This window comes from Syngnathoides biaculeatus, chromosome 14, assembly GCF_019802595.1.
Source record: "Syngnathoides biaculeatus isolate LvHL_M chromosome 14, ASM1980259v1, whole genome shotgun sequence".
In the NCBI taxonomy this organism is placed as follows: Eukaryota; Metazoa; Chordata; class Actinopteri; order Syngnathiformes; family Syngnathidae; genus Syngnathoides; species Syngnathoides biaculeatus.
Window position 1 is genome coordinate 28,162,842 of NC_084653.1, and position 18,950 is coordinate 28,181,791.

Sequence of the window (18,950 nt, forward strand, 5' to 3'; positions counted from 1 at the left end):
CTTATTTTCAATTTTTAAAACAACTCTCAATCTTCGTCAAGGTTTTTGCCGATTGCCCAAAGTGGGCCTGGAAATTCGTCGCCGGCTCAGTTCGAAATAATAGGCACCCCCTCCCCGGTAGATGCCCTCGCCTCCGCTGCTCATTGGCCAGGACGCGTGAGGCGCTGGCGGTTCCGGGCTCCTCATTGGCCAGGACGCCAAGGGGGCGGCCTTGGCTCGTCCCTCCTCTCCGGTCGACGTCGTCGTCTTCTTCTTCTTCTTCCTGCTCGTTCGCGTCAACGCGCATTGGAGCAACCCGAACGAGAAGCCAGCGACCGTCATGTCCCTCCTGAGCGACGACCCCACATACCAGCAGCTCGCGCAGTGGTACCGAGCCCGCGGCGGAAGCCTGAAGATGAGGGACATGTTCGCCGCAGACTCGGAGCGCTTCCGTCGCTTCAGGTGGGCGACAGCCGACAGCGCGGGTGAACCTGAGCCGCAAGTACAAATGGCGGGCGTGCGTCCGTCCTTCCGGTCCAGAGTTGCTCCTTTGCACTCTTTTGTCGGAAGATGCGGGCGGCGGCGACGTCCCGAGAATGGCCGCACTCGGCATCCGATGCGTTTCGAAATCGACCTGGCGACAGGTTTGGCTCGATGACGTCACGGGCGGGCAGACGTGCAGCGCCTCACGTGCGCCACCCACCTCTCGCGCCACATTACGTAACGGTTCCGCGTGACGTCATCGAGTCCAATTGGACCTCTGCAAACGGCCGAACTGATGTGAGATTTTGTGTCAGTGTGAAGGTGGCGGGGGACGACGGCGACCTTCTGCTGGACTACTCCAAGAACCTCATCACCCAGGAAGTCATGGACATGCTCATCGCCATGGTAACAACGCAAGCTCGCGCCTTTGTTGTTCGCTTGTTTTTGCACGTGGAAAATGGTTGTTCGCTTCTTCGTGCCTCGTGATTGGCCGGCGACCAGTTCAGGGTGCGCCCCGGCTCTTGTCCGACGATACATGGCACCTTGCGAGGATAAGCGGCTCAGCAGCTGGATGGATAGATGGAGAAAGACAAACGGAATAACTTTGGTTTTGACAAATAATCATTAACTTGAAATTTGATGGCTGCAAGAGCATCCAAAACAGTTGCATACGTTCATCATGGTGCTTCAATGTCTGGAATGCGGGCAGGCCGATCTAGTAGCCACCATCTTTTACTACGAAGCCACACTGTTGTAACACGTGCAGTATGCGGTTAGCTGAAATAAGCAGTCCACGAAAAAGACGTTGCTTGGATGGCAGCATATGTGTCTCCAAAACCTGTACGGAGCGTTCGGGAGTAATGGCGCCTGATGCCGTGACCTGGCTTTTGAACTCCGCTTCCGTAACAGTCCGGATGGTTCTTTTCCTCTTTGGCCTGGCTTTCGATTTGGATGGTAGAGTTTGAAGTCGCACTGAAGCGTATTTACTGGGGTTGGTTTTCTGAAGCGTTCCCGAGCCCGCGCGGTGAAACCCTTTGCGCGTTTTCGTCAGTTTTTGACGCGGAGCCGCCTGAGGGTTTTCGAAGGTCGCGTGCGTGGAGTGCTGGTCTTGGCAGTCATTTCTGCGGATTCTCTGAAGCTTTTTACGGTGTTGTGCACCGTTTATGATGACATCTTTCAATTCCTTGTTGAGCAAGATTTTCCTTAAAGTGTTGGACTGTTTTGTCCCGCACTTGTCGACGAAAGAGGTGCACCTCGCCCCATCTTTGCTTGTCAACCGCTGAACAATTCGGCGACTTTCCTTTTGTCCACCTTGGCTTGTGGGATGTTTGAGGAGCATCCCTCAGCCATCAAATTTGAAGTTCATATAACATCTTGGCTTTGTCGTCCGTTCAATTAAATACACGTCGGACAGGATTTGCAAATCATTTTATTGGACGCCAGGCCCCAACTTGATTGGCGTCGGGCTCGTACAGAACGAACGATCTGTGAAAGGTTGGCGTACGTTTTGCATCACAACCGCTCGCCGACCCGTATTTTGCCCTTTCAACATGTCGGAACAGGAAGTTGGCAAGATTTGTGAAAGGTTGGGAATGTTGCAAGTCGGCGGCACCAGAACGTGGCAGCCGCCCAACTTCCTGCTCGTGTGTCCTCACGTCCTTAGATTAGATTTGCAAAGCGCGTCGTCGCAATGTGTGCCTTGACTCGTTTGCTGAGAGTTGAGAAATTTTGTGGGACTCTTGAAGTCGAAACGACGACGTTGTCGACCGGTGGATGTTCGTGAGGTGCGGTTCAGAATTCCGATCTGGCATCCACGAGCCAAAAGGAGTAAAAAAACATTGGTGACAGTTGAAAGGAATAAAAAAAAAAAAACAAAAAAAATGCATATACAGCAGGAAGCTGTCAAAGCGGACGGCCACACCTGCGTGATCTCCTCACAGATGGTGAAATCTTCATGTCTTGCGCAAATAAATATAATATCTAGGACATGCTTATTGTTAAAATGAAACTCCTCAACGCACTTGTCACTAAAATGCCACCAAGGCAAGTGAAGCTGCTCAATTCAGTCCAACATAGTCCCTTAGCAGGCTCTTGAGCAAAGGAAATGTCAATTCATTTCAACCTAGTTCCTCGGCACGTCCCATTTTGTGTTGTTTTTTTTTTTTTTTGTTTTTTTTTTCCCGCTTCAGCGACTGAGCGAGAACTTGACTTGATTTTGTACATTTCCGGGGGACAGGCCGAGTCCCGGGGGGTGAAGCAGGCCCGCGAGAGCATGTTCAAAGGAGACAAGATCAACTTCACCGAGGTGGGTCGGCCGTCGCGCCCCCAACGACCCGGGCGGCGCTCATTTCCCGTTCGTCTTTAGGGTCGCGCCGTGCTGCACGTGGCGCTGCGCAACCGCTCCAACGCTCCCATCTCGGTGGACGGCAAAGACGTCATGCCCGACGTCAACCGCGTGCTGGACAAGATGAAAGTCTTCTCTCGGGTGGGTCGGATGGCCGTACGTGCGCGCGCGTACGACCCTGCGGTTAGATGCCGTTGACACGCATTTGCGCACGCGCTACGTTGCCGACAGAAAGTCCGCAGCGGCGAGTGGAAAGGCTTCACGGGCCAAAGCATCACGGACGTGGTCAACGTCGGCATCGGAGGCTCCGACCTGGTGAGTCCGGCGACCTCAAACGGGAGGTGGGAGGAGCTCATTTTGGCTCCCACTGGGCGGGCTTTTATTTTGAAACTTTGGCGGATCCATTTTACCTGGGGAAACATTTTCAGATGTTGTTTCCCTTTCCGTCCAGGGCCCGCTGATGGTGACGGAGGCGCTGAAGAGCTACTCAGCGGGCGGTCCAAACGTCTACTTTGTTTCCAACATCGACGGGACGCATCTGGCCAAAACGCTGGCTCAGTTGGACCCGGAACGGACGCTCTTCATCGTGGCCTCCAAGGTCGAGCGCCGTCGCTTTCACGTTGACGGCTCCGCGCCGATGGTGACCCCAGGCCCCCCCCCCGCGCGTGCGTTTACAGACATTCACCACCCAGGAGACCATCACCAACGCCGAGTCTGCCAGGGACTGGTTCCTCCGGGCCGCCAACGACGTAAGCGCCGCCGTGCGAACGCAAAAATGTTGCCCGTTGTTTTTCAAAGTAAAAGCTGTTGTTTGCAAATCTTTTATTTTGAACACAAACAAACAAACAAAGCTGAAATTGGACGATCTGCACAGCAAACTGACTGAAAATAATTGGTCCGGGGTAAAAATGTATCAATCGATCTAATTTGTTGTTTCATGTATTTGTTTAGAAAAGTGCCGTTGCTAAACACTTTGTGGCTCTCTCCACCAACGCAGTAAGTTTGCCGACGTCGTCATCGAAGCTCTTTTTCCGAAGCGATCAAATCGCCGGCATATCATTTCTCTTTGGATCGGGTTTTTGAAGCTCATCTTTCTTTTGTTTCTCCGCGTGGCGTTCAGGTGAAAGTCAAAGAATTCGGGATCGACCCCGCCAACATGTTCGAGTTCTGGGACGTACGTACACGTTTGACTTTGCGCGCGCGTGCCACTTTTGACCCGTGGCCGTTGTCGTCCGCAGTGGGTCGGAGGTCGTTACTCGCTGTGGTCCGCCATCGGTCTTTCCATCGCCCTGCACATCGGTACCGTCCCGTCGCCCCGCCGTCCGTCTCTTCTCGGGAACGTTCCCTCACGTTTGTCCGCCGCTTTTCAGGCTTCGACGACTTCGAGCGACTGCTGAGCGGCGCCCACTGGATGGTAATCCCGACACCTAACGGCGGGTCCGGTTTGGGGTTCGCGGCGGCGGGTGTTGACGTCCGGGCGGGGTCGTTTCAGGACAATCACTTTGTGAGCGCCCCGCTGGATCAGAACCTTCCGGTGGTGCTGGCGCTGTTGGGCGTCTGGTACGCCAACTTCTTCCAGGCCGAGACGCACGCCATGCTGCCCTACGACCAGTACATGCACCGCTTTGCCGCCTACTTCCAGCAGGTACGCGTGCCGCGCGTACTCTCGTGTACTCGCGACTAAGAGTCCCGGCGTGTCCGCAGGGGGACATGGAGTCCAACGGGAAGTACATCACCAAGGAAGGGAACCGGGTCAACTACCACACCGGGCCCATCGTGTGGGGAGAACCGGGAACCAACGGGCAGCACGCCTTCTACCAGCTCATCCACCAAGGTGGCGACCGCGTACACGTGCGGCCATCTCGCAAGTCACCCTTTCACAAAACTGGACCGAGTTTCTGAGCGGATGTTTGCGGGTCTCCCTTTATGACTCGGATCCCGTTCCCAATCTTCCTGAATCACGACTGGACAGACTCAGTGAAAAGATGGACCGGTCCATTGCGTGATGCACGATCCCTTTCGTCCCTTCTTCAGCGCGCAATTAAAGTCTGCAGCTTTGTGCTAGCCCGGGCTAAGCAGCGAGAACAAACGCCGTTGAAATGGTTTTGTCGTTTTGCTCCGCAGGCACCCGCATGATTCCCGCCGATTTCCTCATCCCGGCTCAGTCTCAGAATCCGATCAGGAACAACCTGCATCACAAGGTTGGTGCCACGCGTGCGCGGCAGGTGAGCGCGCAAAACAAACGGCCGACCTTATCCGACGCTTGCGCCAGCGACCGAATCGCGAATAAAGTTCAAACCGGCTCAGTTCGCAAAAAGCAAACAAAGACGACGATTGGGAAAGGTTGAGCGGTCACCGGGGCAACAAAAGAAAAATCAGCTCCAGCTCCTGATAACGTGAAAATGCAAACATGAGACATCAGATGACGACATCACGTGCGAGCAAGACGTTTGCGTGTGGCGCTTCCGCCGTGATCTGTACTGAGCGCCTTTCTTGTTGTTGTCATGGCAACCTTTCAGATCCTGTGCGCCAACTTCCTGGCTCAGACGGAAGCGCTGATGAAAGGCAAAACCCCGGCGGAGGCCCGCCAGGAGCTGGAGGCCGCCGGCTTGTCGGGGGAGGCGCTGGACAAACTTCTTCCTCACAAAGTAACTTGTGCGCCACCCCCCCCCCCTACCCCACCCCTCCACCCTTTCTGAGCAACTGTCTCCGCTTTTATTTTGAAGGTGTTCGAGGGGAACAAGCCCAGCAACTCCATCGTCTTCAAGAAGCTGACACCCTTCACGCTGGGGGCGCTCATCGGTCAGTCGCGCGCACGCCGCCGCATCCACCTTAAGCGGTCTCGTTGTTTGTGAAGGTCCCATGGCGTCACTTTTTTTTTCCCCGCCCAGATTCGCAAGAAGTCTTAAACTTGGTTTCGGTTGCACTTGTTTGTCCGCAAATTCCGTTTCCGACGATGATTTGTGTTTTCAGCCATGTACGAGCACAAGATCTTCGTCCAAGGCGTCATCTGGGGCATCAACAGCTACGACCAGTGGGGGTGAGTCGACCTCGAGGGCGACGTCGGGCGTAGAGGGACCCGCCTTGTCGCGCGTGACTTTGTTTGTGCGCCCCCTAGTGTGGAGCTGGGCAAGCAGTTGGCCAAGAAGATCGAACCGGAGCTGCAAGACGCCGCCGAAGTTTCTTCTCACGACGCCTCCACCAACGGACTCATCAACTTCCTCAAGATCAACTTTGCTTGACGCTTCCACGTCACAATCCGCAGCCCCCCCCTTCGTGTCGTTTCGTGTCACCCGCTTCCTCCGGTCGGCTTGTCACAATAAAAGACCACAACCGCGCTTCCTGCTGTCTTTACTCGGCCACAACCCGCACAAAAGTCTTTGTTTTCTCTGTTGGTAAACGAGGCCAAAGCTTTTGGAGCAGAGCGCAAGTTTTTTTTGTTGAAAAAAAAAAAAAAATTCAAATTAAAAAGTTGACGTGTCACATTTTCCTTTTTGGGTTTTTCTCGTCGTCCTCGGGGAGGTCGTCTTCGACGGCGCCTCGCTCTCGCTTGCGGGCAAACTTCTTCTTCAGGCTTCCCACTAAACTCTCGTACCTGGCAAACATGGACAAGACCTTTTAGATACGGTCGGCCGACAAGACGACGACGGACCGGCGGCGGCCACCCACCTGAGCGCCATCTCTTCGTCCGTCACGTCCGTCTGCATGCGGCCGGCATCGACGTCTTCGTCCTCCCGTCGGTCCTGCCGAGGGTTCATCTGCGCCATCAGCTTCTGCGCAGGCGAGACAAAAGCGCAACTTGACGAGCCGCGTCCGACGTGGCCGACGATGCCGGGCGGCGGTCAAACCTCCACTTCCGGGTTGAAGCCTTTGAAGGACATGCGGCCGTACAAGAGTTCCTCGAAGGGAACAAAACTTCGTTCCTCCACGATGGGGTTCCTTCAAGCGCAAAAGGCAAAATTTGGAGTGACACGAATGGCCCCTCAGACGCGAACGCAATCATTTGACCCGAGGTATGTGCTTCGTGAGCGCCGTTATTCTCGGACACGTGCCGACTCCATGAATGGAAATCTAATCCTGATTTCCATTTCGGCCTCATGACCGTGAAACTTTCCAACGGGAAAAAAAAAAAAAACAAGCACGATGGATGATGTTCCTGCGTGGTGACATTTTTTTTTTTTTTTTATTCCATAAGCGCCCAGCAGCAGCCGGCTGAGCGCGTGGTTTTGGGCCAGCGACTTTTTGAACATTTACCATCAAAACCCGTTGGAGTCAGGTTTGTGCACCTGATTGGGCAAAAGGCCATTTTGGCCAACATTCACGAGGGTATTTGCACTTTGTGACCACCGACCAGACGAATACCCCAACGCCAAGCTAGCAAAGGGCAAGGTGGCCGTTTTCCTGACTTTCAGCAAAGCTCCTGAAGCCCAGACTAACAGGTCAGCTCAAGGATGCAAGGGTGACTGCCTTCGCTCTCTTGATAGGTTGATCTGACTTTGGAAAAATAAAAACTCCCCCTCAACAGCTTTAGCCCGGCAGCGGTTAAAATAGCAAAGCCTTTTTTGAATCGTCGACTGTTTCCAGAAAAAAAAAGCCGCCATGGGATTTTTGTTGTTTTAAAGCTGATGATTGTGGTGTGCGTGTTTTAGTTACTCTCGCGTGTGTTGCTCGGGCAGGTCCAGGTACCAGTGCTCGTCACTGATGATCCTTTTCTCGTTTTCTCGCAGCTGCTTCTTGGTCTCGGCGTCCAAACCCCTCTGCATGAACTACAAACCACCCGCACCCGCGTCGCACATGAGTGACGTCACTGCAAACAACCGCTCCAAACCGCCTCTCCGTGTTGGAGTGCGGCGAAGCGAGCTGGACGTAACTTACTTTCATGCGTAAGAGGTTTTTGGAGAGTTTCAGGGAGTCGGACGACATCGTCAAAGTTTGCCAGCACGACGAACGCCCTTGCAGGCCGCCGACGGAACGAAATAAAAACAACAACAACACCAGAAAAGCAACGAAAGCGTGCGAAGGAAGCAGAAAGCGGCTCGCGTGCGCCCCGGGAAAGGCGCGCATGCGCACCGGGGACGAGCGCTGTCGTCACGCCGCGTTGCATCATGGGCACGAGCTGTGGACTCCCAGTCCCGTCAAAGGGTTCACGCCAAACCTTTTCAAATCACATTTTGCCTTTGTTTATTTCGCTTGCGTTTTCTTCTTTTTGCTCATATTTTAGTTTTTGAACGTTTCAGCGCAGCACTGACGACAACTGTGACGCAAGCCTTCCTCCAGCCAGGTGATCGAATGCACAATCTTGCCTGACTAATTATTCATCCCAACTGGATTGCTTTTATATTGAATGGTTTCACAATTTTTCACATAGCTTTTGTTGGAATTTTATATTTCTAAATCATCGTGAGCGCGAGTTAGTAATCTGACTCCAATTTGTGACCTTACCCAACTGCCACTCATCCAACAATCGTTGTGCAATAGAAAGGTATCGGGAAGCCGGCATTTTCACACACACGAGTGGATTTATTCCTTCAACACGCAGCTGGGTCTCATGACAACAACCCCGTACGTCTCTGTCGCCACCAGCAGACGTCCTCCACGTCCGAGTTTCCCAGAACAATTTCAAACTCCAATCTACTGAGTCTGAGTCTCCCGCGGGTATCCTTGGCGCTCTCTCATTGGTCTCCTTTGGTCCGCCGGGTGTCGGCCCGACTCCTCCCCTGCAGACTCGCGTGCTGGCTCTTCCCGGTGGTGGTTTTTCCACCAACTGCCTCTGAGTCCTCCCGTCTCCGCAGCCTCCTTGCAGTGCGCACCGTCTGTTCTAAAGCGTTCCCTTCTTGCACATTCTTGCGCCACGTACCCTGTTTCGTTCCACCAGTCACACGCTCGGCACTTTTCAGTCTCACGCTTTCATACACAGGATGCAGCAACATCTAATGAACTACTTTAAGCTGAAACTCTTACATTCCTTTACTTTGTCCAAACAATGCCCTCACGTTACGGTCCTGCACGTTTGCTAGTTAGCTAGTTTCCCGCTCCCGTCGTTATCCGACAAAGGAGCATTTTGTCAGCGGGCTTCACTTCGCCTTCCTGAAATCAAATGTCGTGATTGGGGAGCCGTCATTTGGAATGAGCGACCGTGAAATTAGTTGTTCCCTCGTGGCTGGAAAGGGAAAAGGAGACTTTCCCGACGAGGCGGCCGCGGAAACGTCCGGCGTCTCAGTCAGCCAAGTCTTCCAGCGCGACCTCCTTCAGGGAGAGCGCAGAGGCCGGGCGTCCGTCCTCGGCCGCCGTCAGCTCCTCCTGCAGCTGGGCCGTCGGTCGCCCCGCGCGGTGCTCCCATTCCACCAGGAGGCGCAGCAGAGGCGCCCGGTAGCGGCGCAACCCGTAGCGTCGGACGGGGGGCAGCGCCCGGCGGACGGCGGCCAGCGCCTCCGGGGGGCTCCCCAGCTCGCGGTGGCACACCGCCGCGGCGGCCAGCGCCGGCACCGCTGCCGTCGTTGACGTCTGCCTGCCATTTGTGAACACAGACGGAAAATCAGGCGGTCGTGAGTGAGCTCGAAGCGCAATTCGAGTCGCGTGATGCCCTCGCAAGTGGGCGAGGAGAGCGACAGTCGCAAAGGGTTAAAACGATGAGTCGGCAGTAACCGTCAGAAAAATGGGGCAAAATCGGCCATGATCAAAATAGTCGTTGTCGGCCAAAACCATGCAAGGAATTTGTCGGAGGCGCACGCTCGAGTACGACCTGCAGGCAGATCGTCGATTCAGACTTTGCAGTGGCGGAGGAATCACGGCTGCTCGTCATCTGCCGATAACAACACTTGTTGTCGTCGTTGACAGAGTTCTAATCTGCGATAGAGCGACGAGGGTCCGACTCGAAGGGATTTTTTTGAGGCAGAGGCCGATTTCAATACGTGGCCGTGTAAAATTGTGATTACCGATGATTTGGACGACTGATATTTTGGTTTTTTTTTTTTTTTTTTAATGAACAGGAAATAAAATAACTTCATTTTGGGTGGATTCCACCCACAAAGATATAAATGACAGGTAGAAGATTGGACCTTTTTACAGGACTTTGACCTTAACTTTGCCACCCAGAAAACACCGGCAAGAGTCGGCCCCCACCCTTTCGGTTTTTTTGGATGACGTTATCTTTGTGAAAAAGAGGCAAAAAGACCAGCTGACGTTTTGCCCGTTTGAAAATGCCAAATTCGACCGACTGGCGCTGTTAAGGATCTTTGGGGAAAAAAAAAAAACACAACAAAAACAAAAGCGCGATAAAGCGGGGGTGGGGACGACCCTACTGTACTTGCGGGCGGCCATCTTGCCAGCGTACCTTTGCCAAGGCAAAAGCTTTTCGTGGACAGCGAGGACGCCGTTGAGCTGCTCCAGCGCGTCCGCGTAGCGTCCGGCGCGCATCAGCACGGCGGCGGCGGCGCGCTCCCGCTGCGTCAGGAATTGCGCAAAGAGCGGCGAACGGCAGCAAACGGCGAAGGTCCGGCTCAGGTATTCTTGCAGGGCGAAGCCCCGCCCCCGCCAGGTGCACGAACCCGGCGGCCCCGCCTCCTCCAGCTCCTCTCCGAACTCCGCCGTCAGCCGGCGGTGGAAGCGGGAAAAGTCGGCGTAGCTCCGTTTGAGCGTCACGTGACGGGGACTGAAGCTTCCGGTGCTCAACAGCGCCACCTGCGGACCGCATTGTGTTCAGGTTCGATTCGGCTTCACTTTTCCGAGGTCACCCTTACGTCGAAAGTAAAAAGTGGCCGAGCGTCCTTCGACACTCATCCGCACGCGCGTGCGACGCACCTCGTGCGATCCGTCTCGTCGCGCCTCTGAGACGTGAAAGAGAAGCCGGGGACGCGCCTCGGACTTTTTCATCCGTCGAAACTGCTGCTGAAGCTCCCCGGTGGTCAAATGTGAAGCTCCCCCCGACCCGTGCGGGGGGGAAAGTCTCTCAAGATGGCCGTCGCCCCGAGGTCCTTCCATCTTGTCCGCGTCTTGGCGACGTTCTTGTGAAAAGAAACTGAAACATTCTCACTTCCTCTTTTCGAGTATTCTTGGGGCCGCGCGCGTACGCGACGTGCCGACAAAGCGCCGAGACGTTGAGCGACGCGGCGGCTCCGGACGTTTTGATTGCTTTGCCAAGCTAGTGGCGGGGAAAGAGCCGCTTTTTACGTTGGCTGTCGCAAAGGCCGCGACAGACATTGGGAGACGGCCTTCGGGTCGGCCCAGAATCCGTTTCACATTGTTCGACTTGAGGAACGGAAATGTTTTCAAACGGAAAGTGGAAGCTCTCGGACTTGGTTGCGGCAACAAAGTGGGCCTCTGCCAATTTGGCTGACGTTGATGATGCTTTTTTTTTTTTTTTTTTCAGATCTCAATGAGACCAGCCTGGTTAAATGACGGTTTCAAAATATAGCTATAAATGGGAAGGCTCAATCTGGAGATCCTGCGAATGTCGACATTGTTTTCGACAAAAACGTGTTTGCCTACTTCGCGTTGAAGCCGACAGTTTGTGACTGTTGTGATTTCGAAGAGCGGCTGACTTCCAAGTGCCAGACGATCTTTTGTCTTCTGAGACGATCGGAGATTATCTTTCGGTCTGAGGCGTGTTAAGAGATTTCGGGAACCCGAACGGTTCTTTGTGTGCGCGGGTAAAGACGAGCCCTCCAAAGTCGCGACGTGCAATCGAGAAGCGAAAAGCCCAAAAATCAAAGCGAACCTCTGACATGATGTTTTTTTTCTTCTTTTTTTGGGAATAAAAGTGGGTTCCCCAGACGACAAGAAATTTCCGGTTTCTTGGGGAGCCGATCAGGAACCATCAACGGATGTCCCGAAGTGTTTCTTCTTCTCGGGTTTTGTGCGATCGCCCCAGATTTCAAATTTGGAGGCGGAACGGAATCTTTATGTCGGTGCAGTTCTCTGTCGAAATTCTCGGACCACGGCACATTCCACATTTGGTAAAATCCTTCTGCGTGGACGAGTTTTTTTGTTGTTTTTTTTTTTTTTTTTTGCCTCCGACTCGGGGGCACCGATTTGTGCCAGCGGCACCGCACGCGATCGGAACTGATTGCCAGTCGGAGGTCGCGGCGGATTCAGAATTCACCGCACTCGGCAGGATTACCGGACGCCGCGTTTGCGAGTCACCAGTAAACCCAGACTCCCGGTACAAGCGTCCCGACGAAACCGAGCCGTTGTTCGAGGTCACGTCGGCGAGTACGTGACATTTCCGGACTACCTGTGACAAATTTGTCTTCCGCATTTTTTTTTTTACATGCATTTCTTAATCTTCTAAGATTCAACTTTGTCGTTATTTTTGTAATTTCATACAAAAAATGTGCAGCTTTTTCTGTGTTGTGCCACATTGGAGGCAACAACGCGATGACGTCCCGTGAAGAGCAACTTGAAGACCTTCCAGCAGCGCGTCCATCTTGGGGTGCGTTCACTGTCCGTTGGCGTCAGTCATTCACACCGGAAGAGAGCTTTGACGGGAAGCCGTGAGAAAATAAACGAATGCCACTCAAAAGGGTGGACAACGGAGGCGTTTTAAAACAATTTATTCTTATTTCACGGTTTTTTCCCGTCGCGGCGTGTTCAGGCGAAAAACACAAGACGATCGCGCGGATGAGGTTTTCATCTGAAAGGACACCGGAAGTCGTGTTTTCGCGACTCTCGTGTGCCGTCATCAGCCGTCCTCCGAACCCCACAAGGACCTCAAAACCCATCCATCCATCCATCTCCCGAGCCGCTTATCCGCACAAGGGTCGAAGGAGAGCAAAAAGAGAGCATCGATCACTTCCGTCGCCAGGTACGGATGGTCACCTTTTCAGCGGTTTGCTTTATTTCCTCAAACGGTTCCGAGCTTCGTGCTCGGTGCTCTCATTTTACTGATCTCGGTAGCAAGTACGATTTTTTTTTTTTTTTTTTACTAATTCTCTCAGGTCGATTATGATCCCCCCCCCCCCCCGCCCGACTCTTATTGCACCGAACGGCAATGGCCAATCAGGATATTTTCTGCCATCAAGCGTCTGCACACGCACGTGCTGAAAAATGACCGATGCGTCTTTGTCAGTCTATTCATTGCCACTTGGATCTGTCAGGATGCTGGCCAGGAAGGGCGCGGTGCCGGACGGCTTCCTGCTGACCCGCCTGGCCGAGGAACGCAACCGGCCCACCCGGAACCGCTCCCGGTGCCAGCGGGCGCGCTTCATCACCAAGTCGGGCTCGTGCAACGTGGCCCACAAGAACATCCGAGAGCAGGTCAGGCGGTCGGTGGCGACCCGCGTGGAATTCTGCCGGTGCGAGTGCGCGGCGATACAAGCGCGGGACCTGAAGTCAGACGAAGCCGCACGAGAAAAACACGGGGGGGGGGGGGGGGTAAGAGACTCGGGAACATTGCATCCCGAACGGTACGCACAGACATTTGCTTAATAATAATTTGAAAGGAGGCGTCCTGGGCTGAAAGGCACCCAACTGCCAAAAGTTTGGAATTTTCACCAGATGCCGAAAAAGGCCAGTAAAGACAAAAAAAAAAAAAAAAAATGCATCACGCTAAATGCGACAGACACAAACACCCTCCTAAAAGTCCGGAGTTGGATCACTAATTAAAGCCACAACACTCGGAATCCCAGACCGATTCCGATTCCCGCATATTCAGAAATCGGGCCCTTCACTTTGCTGTCGAGTGAACGCAAGATCGGATCAGATCTCGGGGCGGGAACATCCGAATACTTCATTTCATTTCAATTGTTGTGCCCGTCAGGCCACCAATATTTTTGCTCAGTGAACCAGTTGATTCATATTTTACGAATGTATCTTCTAAAGCATCGTCAAAAAGAAAGCCAGAACTTCGATCGTCAATCAGATTGCAAATGTTTCAAGGGAACCGGGCCCGGATCGACAGCAAATTTCAAAGTTTGGGGAGTCGCTTGAACGTAACGGGAGAGGATCGGTCGCAGCTTTTCAACATAAAGCGGTGCCATCCCGACACGGGGTAGCAAGCGACGGAAGCGGGTCCGCACACAGAGCGGACAGAACCCCGCTAGACTTTGAGAATCCTCCCAAAACGCAGATGGTGCCAGAAATTGAAATTCAACCATTTGTTTGTATTCGTTCCATCGCCGGCGTCGACCCGTCCACAGGGTCGATTCCTGCAGGACGTCTTCACCACCATGGTGGACCTGAAGTGGCAGCACTCCCTCCTGATCTTCACCTCGGCCTTCCTGTGCTCCTGGATGCTCTTCGCCATGGTCTGGTGGCTGCTGGCCTTCGCCCACGGAGATCTGGAACCCCGACGCCGGGCGGACGTTCCTTGCGTTACCGCCATCAACTCCTTCACCTCCGCCTTCCTCTTCTCCATCGAAGTCCAGGTCGGACCTTCTCCCTTCTTCCTCTTCTTCTTTTCGCCGGCTTTAGCATGGTCGCGATAGTCTCCGCTCGATGCGCCGCATCGGACGGATTCATTCATTCATTCCTCGGTTGGCAAACTCATCGGCAACTGTTGTGATATGCGAGGAAGCCCGTCGAACGCTCGCTAAATTCCGCTCGCCCAAATGCGAGGAAATATTCTCCCATTTCTGTTACGCTCAGTGAAAAGAGATTGATCAATCTGCGTGTTCTTATTTAAATTTTTTTTCCCAAATAAGACGTCGGTATGGAGGATGAATGGATCAACCAATGCAAAAACATTTTGATCTGATTGTTCAATTCATCGATGGAATAATCGATTGAATTATGAATTCTAAAAGATGTGATTGTGACAGCCTTGTCCGCTCGTGTTCCCATGGCAATGTGCTAAGATAGCATCTAAAGGGTTAATTGTTAGCGTCTAACAGTCAAGAGTTTGGGATTATCACCTGCAAGATAATGCAGTGTCTTTATGCTAGTTATGAGCATCTGTGAACCAGTCGCTAGCTTCTTGATACTAGAATTACGCGGATGTGATCTTATGTAGCATCCCCAGGATAGTCACTGAGCGAGTTAAGCATTGCTAAGATAGGTGTTAGCATCTCTGAAAACGTCACTAACATCCCAACGGTAGACATTAACATCCGTAAGATAATATAGCATCGCTAAGGTAGTCTTTCGCGTTTCTGAACAGGGATCTCACGTTCTCTCACCTTTACAGAGTCATTGGTATGTGCTCACCGGTAGCATCCCTATGCTAGACATTTCTGAGCATAACTGAGCACAAGAGTATTAATATTAGGAATGTTATTTCATTTTGGGATAGGTGTGTTAGCTCACATACGCTAATGGCTATTGTTGAGAAGCTAACAAATACGCGAGGGAAGCTAAACTAGCTTGTGGATGCTAATGACGTACTCGGGAACACAGTGACTATGTGACGTATGCTAACGAGTAGCTTAGTGATGGCAAGTTAGCGCGCTAATGCTCCGGTCTGCATGTCCAGGTGACCATCGGTTTTGGCGGGCGCATGGTGACGGAGGAGTGCCCGGCCGCCATCGTGGTTTTGATCGTGCAGAACATCCTGGGCCTGATCATCAACGCGGTGATGCTGGGTTGCGTCTTCATGAAGACGGCGCAGGCCAACCGGCGGGCCGAGACGCTCATCTTCTCGCGTAACGCCGTGGTGGCCCCCCGCAACGGCCGGCCCACCTTCATGTTCAGGGTGGGCGACTTGAGGAAGAGCATGATCATCTCGGCCACCGTGCAGCTGCAGGTGAGGCCTTCGGCAAAGGAGACGACGTTGAGGACGTCTCTGGACGCTTATCACGATCTGATGAACGCTACTGCGTATCCCGCTTAAGGTGACGTTTGCGTCGGTGTGTCGCAGGTGATCCGACGCACCGTGACCTCGGAGGGCGAAGTGATCCCGGTGAGCCAGCTGGACATTCAAGTGGAAAACCCTCTGAGGAGCAACGGCATCTTCCTGGTGTCGCCGCTCATCGTCAGCCACACTCTGGAGAGAGGGAGTCCGCTCTACGACCTGTCCGCTCACACGCTGTCCGCCGCCGACATCGAGGTCATCGTCATCCTGGAAGGTGGGGTAGCGCCACCGGTTGTTAAAACGTGTAAAAAGTTGACCGGACCACCATTCGTAGTTGCCGCCATGACCGCGGTCACGTGGCTACCGTTAGCATGAACCCCAGCAGTCTGTAGCGTAAGTCATTAGTCCATCCATCCATCTTCTTCCACTTCTCCGGTGTCAGGTCACGGCGGCAGCAGCTTCAGCGGGGAATCGCACTCTTTACCTCTCCGCAGCCAATTTTTCTAGTCCTCCCGAGGCGTGGCCGGGCGAGCCCGGAGACGCCCGATAACGCCCTCCCATCGGCCGTGTGAGCATTGAAGTCCCCGAACAGAAAAAGGGGATCCCAGCTCCCGCTCCAGTGACTCCAAAAAGGGGTCGATAGTTTGAACAAGATCCAGTCGAAGGCGGGGGGGGGGGGGGGGGGGGACGAGCTACCCTCTCGTCCAGCAGGGTAACCCCCAATGTGGAGGCACCAATCAAAGCGGTTGTTCAGTCTTCCCAGGCTTGCTCGGCCTCTCCCTCTGTGAGCGCTCCAGAGTGGATGAGAGGCCGTTCAAACGTGTGAATCCCGACGGGGGCTGTTTGAGACGTACGGTACTTTGTCTGGTCCCTCCCCAAAGACTGTTTACCGCTGGTGACCCCGCCAAGTCCATCAAGCCCCTCGGACGACTGGGACACACAGACGCCTGCGCCTCCTCCTAAGCTGACGGACCCGGCCGGGAGGGGGATTTCAGTCGATTAGCCGATTAGGCTACTTAATATCCTGCATCCTGGCTTCCCACCAAAGGCCGGCATGAAAAGTCAGGATGTGTCCAAATCTTTTTTTATTGGGTGCCCCCCCCCCCCCCCCTCCTTCTGCTCATACCGCAACTCTGACTACTCCTGGTACTAACAAGCGCTAACAATCATTTTTCAGTCATAAAGATCCCACTGGCTGCATTTGAATCGATTGCAACGGTGAAAATGTCGTGTGGCTGACTGGCGGCGTTGCGTTGTTCAGGCGTGGTGGAGACGACGGGCATCAGCATGCAGGCGCGGACGTCGTACACGCCCGACGAGATCTTGTGGGGCCGCCGCTTCGTGTCCATCGTGAGCGAGGAGGAGGGCCGCTACTGCGTCGACTACTCCAAGTTCGGCAACACGCTTCCCGTGCGTATGTCTTCGCTCAGCGCCAAGGAATTGGACCAGATGCGCGGCGTCCAGGAGGGCGCCTCCGCCGATGCGCCGCCGCAAGGATGGGGGCTGGTCCGGGCGGGGAGGGGAGGCTTCCGGAGGGGGGGGCGGGCCTCCGAGGGCGCCGCCTCCCGATCTTGGTACGACCCGGACAAGGAGCAGGCGGAGCCCGGCGTGCCCGGGAAGGCCGTTCGCCTCGACCAGACGCACGACTGAGCGCTCGGCTCGCGCGTTGGACAAACACGGGCACATACGCACAAGTCGTTAGACTCCAGACAAGGTGAGAAAAAAAAGAGGACAAACGTTTTGCTTTTTTTGTCTTTATTGACGTCCCACCCGTAGGTCACGTGACCTCACAGCCAGGGGACGAGCGCGCTCAGCAGCCAGCCAATCAGCAGCAGCGGGCCGGACGTGGCCACGCCCGCCGCCCCGCTGGAGTTGCACAAGTTGTTGTTGCAGCAGCGGTAGGAAAACGACGACATGGATGGAAACATCTGAGACAGGCGAGAGTTGTCGCAGTCCGTGTAGCGGATACACTGGCGCACCGTCTTGCCGCCTACACGCGCACACATAAACACTTCAGCTGAAAATACACGTTAAAAAATGCATTCACATACACACAGTCCCCTCCAAAAGTATTGGAACAATTTCTTTGTTTTTGTTTCGTACTGAACACGTTTGGGTTTCGAATCAAAAGGTTCACGCGAGACCAAAGTTCAGAATTCCAGATTTGATTTCACATCGAGACAATTTTCACGTGCGCCAAATGTGGGTGAAGTCTGCGAAACCTTTTTGTCTGGCAAGTGAAGGAAAAGGCCAGGCAAACCGATCGGGGGAATCTTCATCAAGCAACAAGACCACTGGCCGGTGACCCAAAACCCAACAAAGGACTTCATCGTGGCGGAAAAGATTGAGCTCACCAGTCACCCGACCCCGACTCAATAGAGAATGCATTTTCCTTCTTGAAGAGAATAAGAAACCCCAGAAACAAACAAGAACTGAAAGAGGCTGCCTGGGAGGCCTAAAAAAGGATTTGAAGTGAAGAAAGCAACCGTGTGGTCGAGTCGGTGGGTCGCAGGTTTGACGCTTGATGACGTCTGATCCGTTCCTTGAACGTTAGGTGGCTGCAATCAAAAGGTGCTCAGTCCTGAGTTCTTTTGCACGTTTCAATCTCAACACCATGGGATAAAAGATGGAATTCTGAACATCTGTCTCGTCTTCATCTTTTGAATAAATGTGAAACTGGAATTTCGTCAGTGTCCAACAAAAACAAAGGAATCGACCTCGCCGTTCCAATACTTTTGCAGAGGACTCCAGTAAACGCGCGCACGCGTCATAATCCCACACGCGCACAAATGTGCCGCGCAGCGAGGGCGGAGGTCACGGCGCCGGCCGACCTTGGACGCTGAGGGTCAGGCAGGCGTCCTCGTACGTGCACTCGCGGACGTCGTCGCATCGGCCGGTGTAGTCGGAGCACTTGTAGCAGCGGAGAGCGTCGCCTGCCCCGCGCGACCGAGAAACGCACGCAAAGTTACTCACTCGCGCTCAGAGAATCAAACAGCGCGACGGCAAAAGGGAAAAGCCAGCGGCCAGTCTGCTTTTCATACGGAAATTAAAAAGTACGACTTCACCTGGCTGCACGAAGGTCGCCGTCATCATCATCATCATCATCAGGACCGGGACCGGGACTCGGTCTGCGCGTAGCATCGTGTCTTCTTCTTCTGCTGCAGCCGACTCGACACGCAAAGCGCACGGACGCGTGAAAACAAGACGCGCACGTCAAGGCGCTTTTGTCCTGGTCGTCCTACACGCACGCACGCACAAAGACGCGCTCACACGGGGGACACACAAAGACCCATTGACGGCGTTGACGTGCCGCTGTGTGCAAAATTGTCTCAAATGTGTCCGCTGATTATGAAACTCACACTGGAGGCCTTTCACAAATTCATTCAGCGGCGCAGTGAAAAGGACAACCAAGACGGAGAT

At 53.8% G+C, this 18,950-nt stretch overlaps 5 protein-coding genes across 6 annotated transcripts; 2 read left to right on the forward strand and 3 right to left on the reverse strand.

Moving 5' to 3' along the window:
• The first annotated feature begins 158 nt into the window (after positions 1-158).
• LOC133511997 (glucose-6-phosphate isomerase-like) lies at positions 159-6,287 on the forward strand. The gene is made up of 18 exons (XM_061841168.1): positions 159-441; positions 777-867; positions 2,699-2,767; positions 2,828-2,947; positions 3,038-3,121; positions 3,258-3,404; positions 3,484-3,555; positions 3,758-3,802; positions 3,927-3,980; positions 4,045-4,105; positions 4,177-4,220; positions 4,299-4,451; positions 4,511-4,640; positions 4,931-5,007; positions 5,326-5,454; positions 5,533-5,608; positions 5,780-5,846; positions 5,925-6,287. Exons 1-18 carry the CDS (start codon positions 320-322, stop codon positions 6,046-6,048), a joined length of 1,665 nt encoding a protein of 554 aa, XP_061697152.1. The 5' UTR covers positions 159-319; the 3' UTR covers positions 6,049-6,287.
• mphosph6 (M-phase phosphoprotein 6) lies at positions 6,264-7,912 on the reverse strand. 2 transcript variants are annotated; one of them, XM_061841176.1, is made up of 5 exons: positions 7,682-7,912; positions 7,493-7,572; positions 6,655-6,745; positions 6,476-6,579; positions 6,264-6,401 (listed from the first exon to the last, which is right to left on the reverse strand). In XM_061841176.1, the coding sequence occupies exons 1-5, from the start codon at positions 7,868-7,870 to the stop codon at positions 6,287-6,289; spliced, it is 579 nt and encodes a 192-aa protein (XP_061697160.1). In that variant the 5' UTR covers positions 7,871-7,912; the 3' UTR covers positions 6,264-6,286. The 2 variants fall into 2 exon arrangements, with proteins under 2 accessions (XP_061697160.1, XP_061697159.1); XM_061841175.1 differs by having other exon boundaries at positions 7,460-7,572; positions 7,682-7,900.
• A 192-nt stretch (positions 7,913-8,104) lies between these two features.
• On the reverse strand, positions 8,105-12,575 carry snx20 (sorting nexin 20). Its single transcript, XM_061841174.1, has 3 exons — positions 10,607-12,575; positions 10,140-10,486; positions 8,105-9,314 (listed from the first exon to the last, which is right to left on the reverse strand). The coding sequence occupies exons 1-3, from the start codon at positions 10,784-10,786 to the stop codon at positions 9,023-9,025; spliced, it is 819 nt and encodes a 272-aa protein (XP_061697158.1). The 5' UTR covers positions 10,787-12,575; the 3' UTR covers positions 8,105-9,022.
• A 180-nt stretch (positions 12,576-12,755) lies between these two features.
• On the forward strand, positions 12,756-17,445 carry kcnj11l (potassium inwardly rectifying channel subfamily J member 11, like). The gene is made up of 6 exons (XM_061841171.1): positions 12,756-13,060; positions 13,942-14,169; positions 15,213-15,482; positions 15,597-15,804; positions 16,792-17,244; positions 17,307-17,445. Exons 1-5 carry the CDS (start codon positions 12,851-12,853, stop codon positions 17,178-17,180), a joined length of 1,305 nt encoding a protein of 434 aa, XP_061697155.1. The 5' UTR covers positions 12,756-12,850; the 3' UTR covers positions 17,181-17,244; positions 17,307-17,445.
• Positions 17,259-18,725, reverse strand: cd59 (CD59 molecule (CD59 blood group)). The gene is made up of 3 exons (XM_061841177.1): positions 18,596-18,725; positions 18,362-18,463; positions 17,259-17,520 (listed from the first exon to the last, which is right to left on the reverse strand). Exons 1-3 carry the CDS (start codon positions 18,669-18,671, stop codon positions 17,318-17,320), a joined length of 381 nt encoding a protein of 126 aa, XP_061697161.1. The 5' UTR covers positions 18,672-18,725; the 3' UTR covers positions 17,259-17,317.
• Positions 18,726-18,950: the final 225 nt, after the last annotated feature.

Bases quoted from the DNA above. Each gene is read 5' to 3' on its own strand.
- LOC133511997 (XM_061841168.1), top strand. From the start codon at position 320: ATGTCCCTCCTGAGCGACGACCCCACATACCAGCAGCTCGCGCAGTGG. The intron at 4,452-4,510 runs GTACGCGTGCCG...GCGTGTCCGCAG, and splicing joins TTGCCGCCTACTTCCAGCAG to GGGGACATGGAGTCCAACGG. The intron at 4,641-4,930 runs GTGGCGACCGCG...TTTGCTCCGCAG, and splicing joins CTACCAGCTCATCCACCAAG to GCACCCGCATGATTCCCGCC.
- mphosph6 (XM_061841175.1), bottom strand. From the start codon at position 7,870: ATGCGCGCCTTTCCCGGGGCGCACGCGAGCCGCTTTCTGCTTCCTTCG. The intron at 6,746-7,459 runs GTAACTAAAACA...TTGCGCTTGAAG, and splicing joins CCCGAGCAACACACGCGAGA to GAACCCCATCGTGGAGGAAC. The intron at 6,580-6,654 runs GTTTGACCGCCG...TCGCCTGCGCAG, and splicing joins GCTTCAACCCGGAAGTGGAG to AAGCTGATGGCGCAGATGAA.
- snx20 (XM_061841174.1), bottom strand. From the start codon at position 10,786: ATGGAAGGACCTCGGGGCGACGGCCATCTTGAGAGACTTTCCCCCCCG. The intron at 10,487-10,606 runs GTGCGTCGCACG...TGCGGTCCGCAG, and splicing joins GACGAGACGGATCGCACGAG to GTGGCGCTGTTGAGCACCGG. The intron at 9,315-10,139 runs GTACGCTGGCAA...CACAAATGGCAG, and splicing joins AAGCTTTTGCCTTGGCAAAG to GCAGACGTCAACGACGGCAG.
- kcnj11l (XM_061841171.1), top strand. From the start codon at position 12,851: ATGACCGATGCGTCTTTGTCAGTCTATTCATTGCCACTTGGATCTGTC. The intron at 15,483-15,596 runs GTGAGGCCTTCG...GGTGTGTCGCAG, and splicing joins CGGCCACCGTGCAGCTGCAG to GTGATCCGACGCACCGTGAC. The intron at 15,805-16,791 runs GTGGGGTAGCGC...TGCGTTGTTCAG, and splicing joins GGTCATCGTCATCCTGGAAG to GCGTGGTGGAGACGACGGGC.
- cd59 (XM_061841177.1), bottom strand. From the start codon at position 18,671: ATGCTACGCGCAGACCGAGTCCCGGTCCCGGTCCTGATGATGATGATG. The intron at 18,464-18,595 runs GTGAAGTCGTAC...CGCGCGGGGCAG, and splicing joins GGCGACCTTCGTGCAGCCAG to GCGACGCTCTCCGCTGCTAC. The intron at 17,521-18,361 runs GTCGGCCGGCGC...GTGCGCGTGTAG, and splicing joins CCTGACCCTCAGCGTCCAAG to GCGGCAAGACGGTGCGCCAG.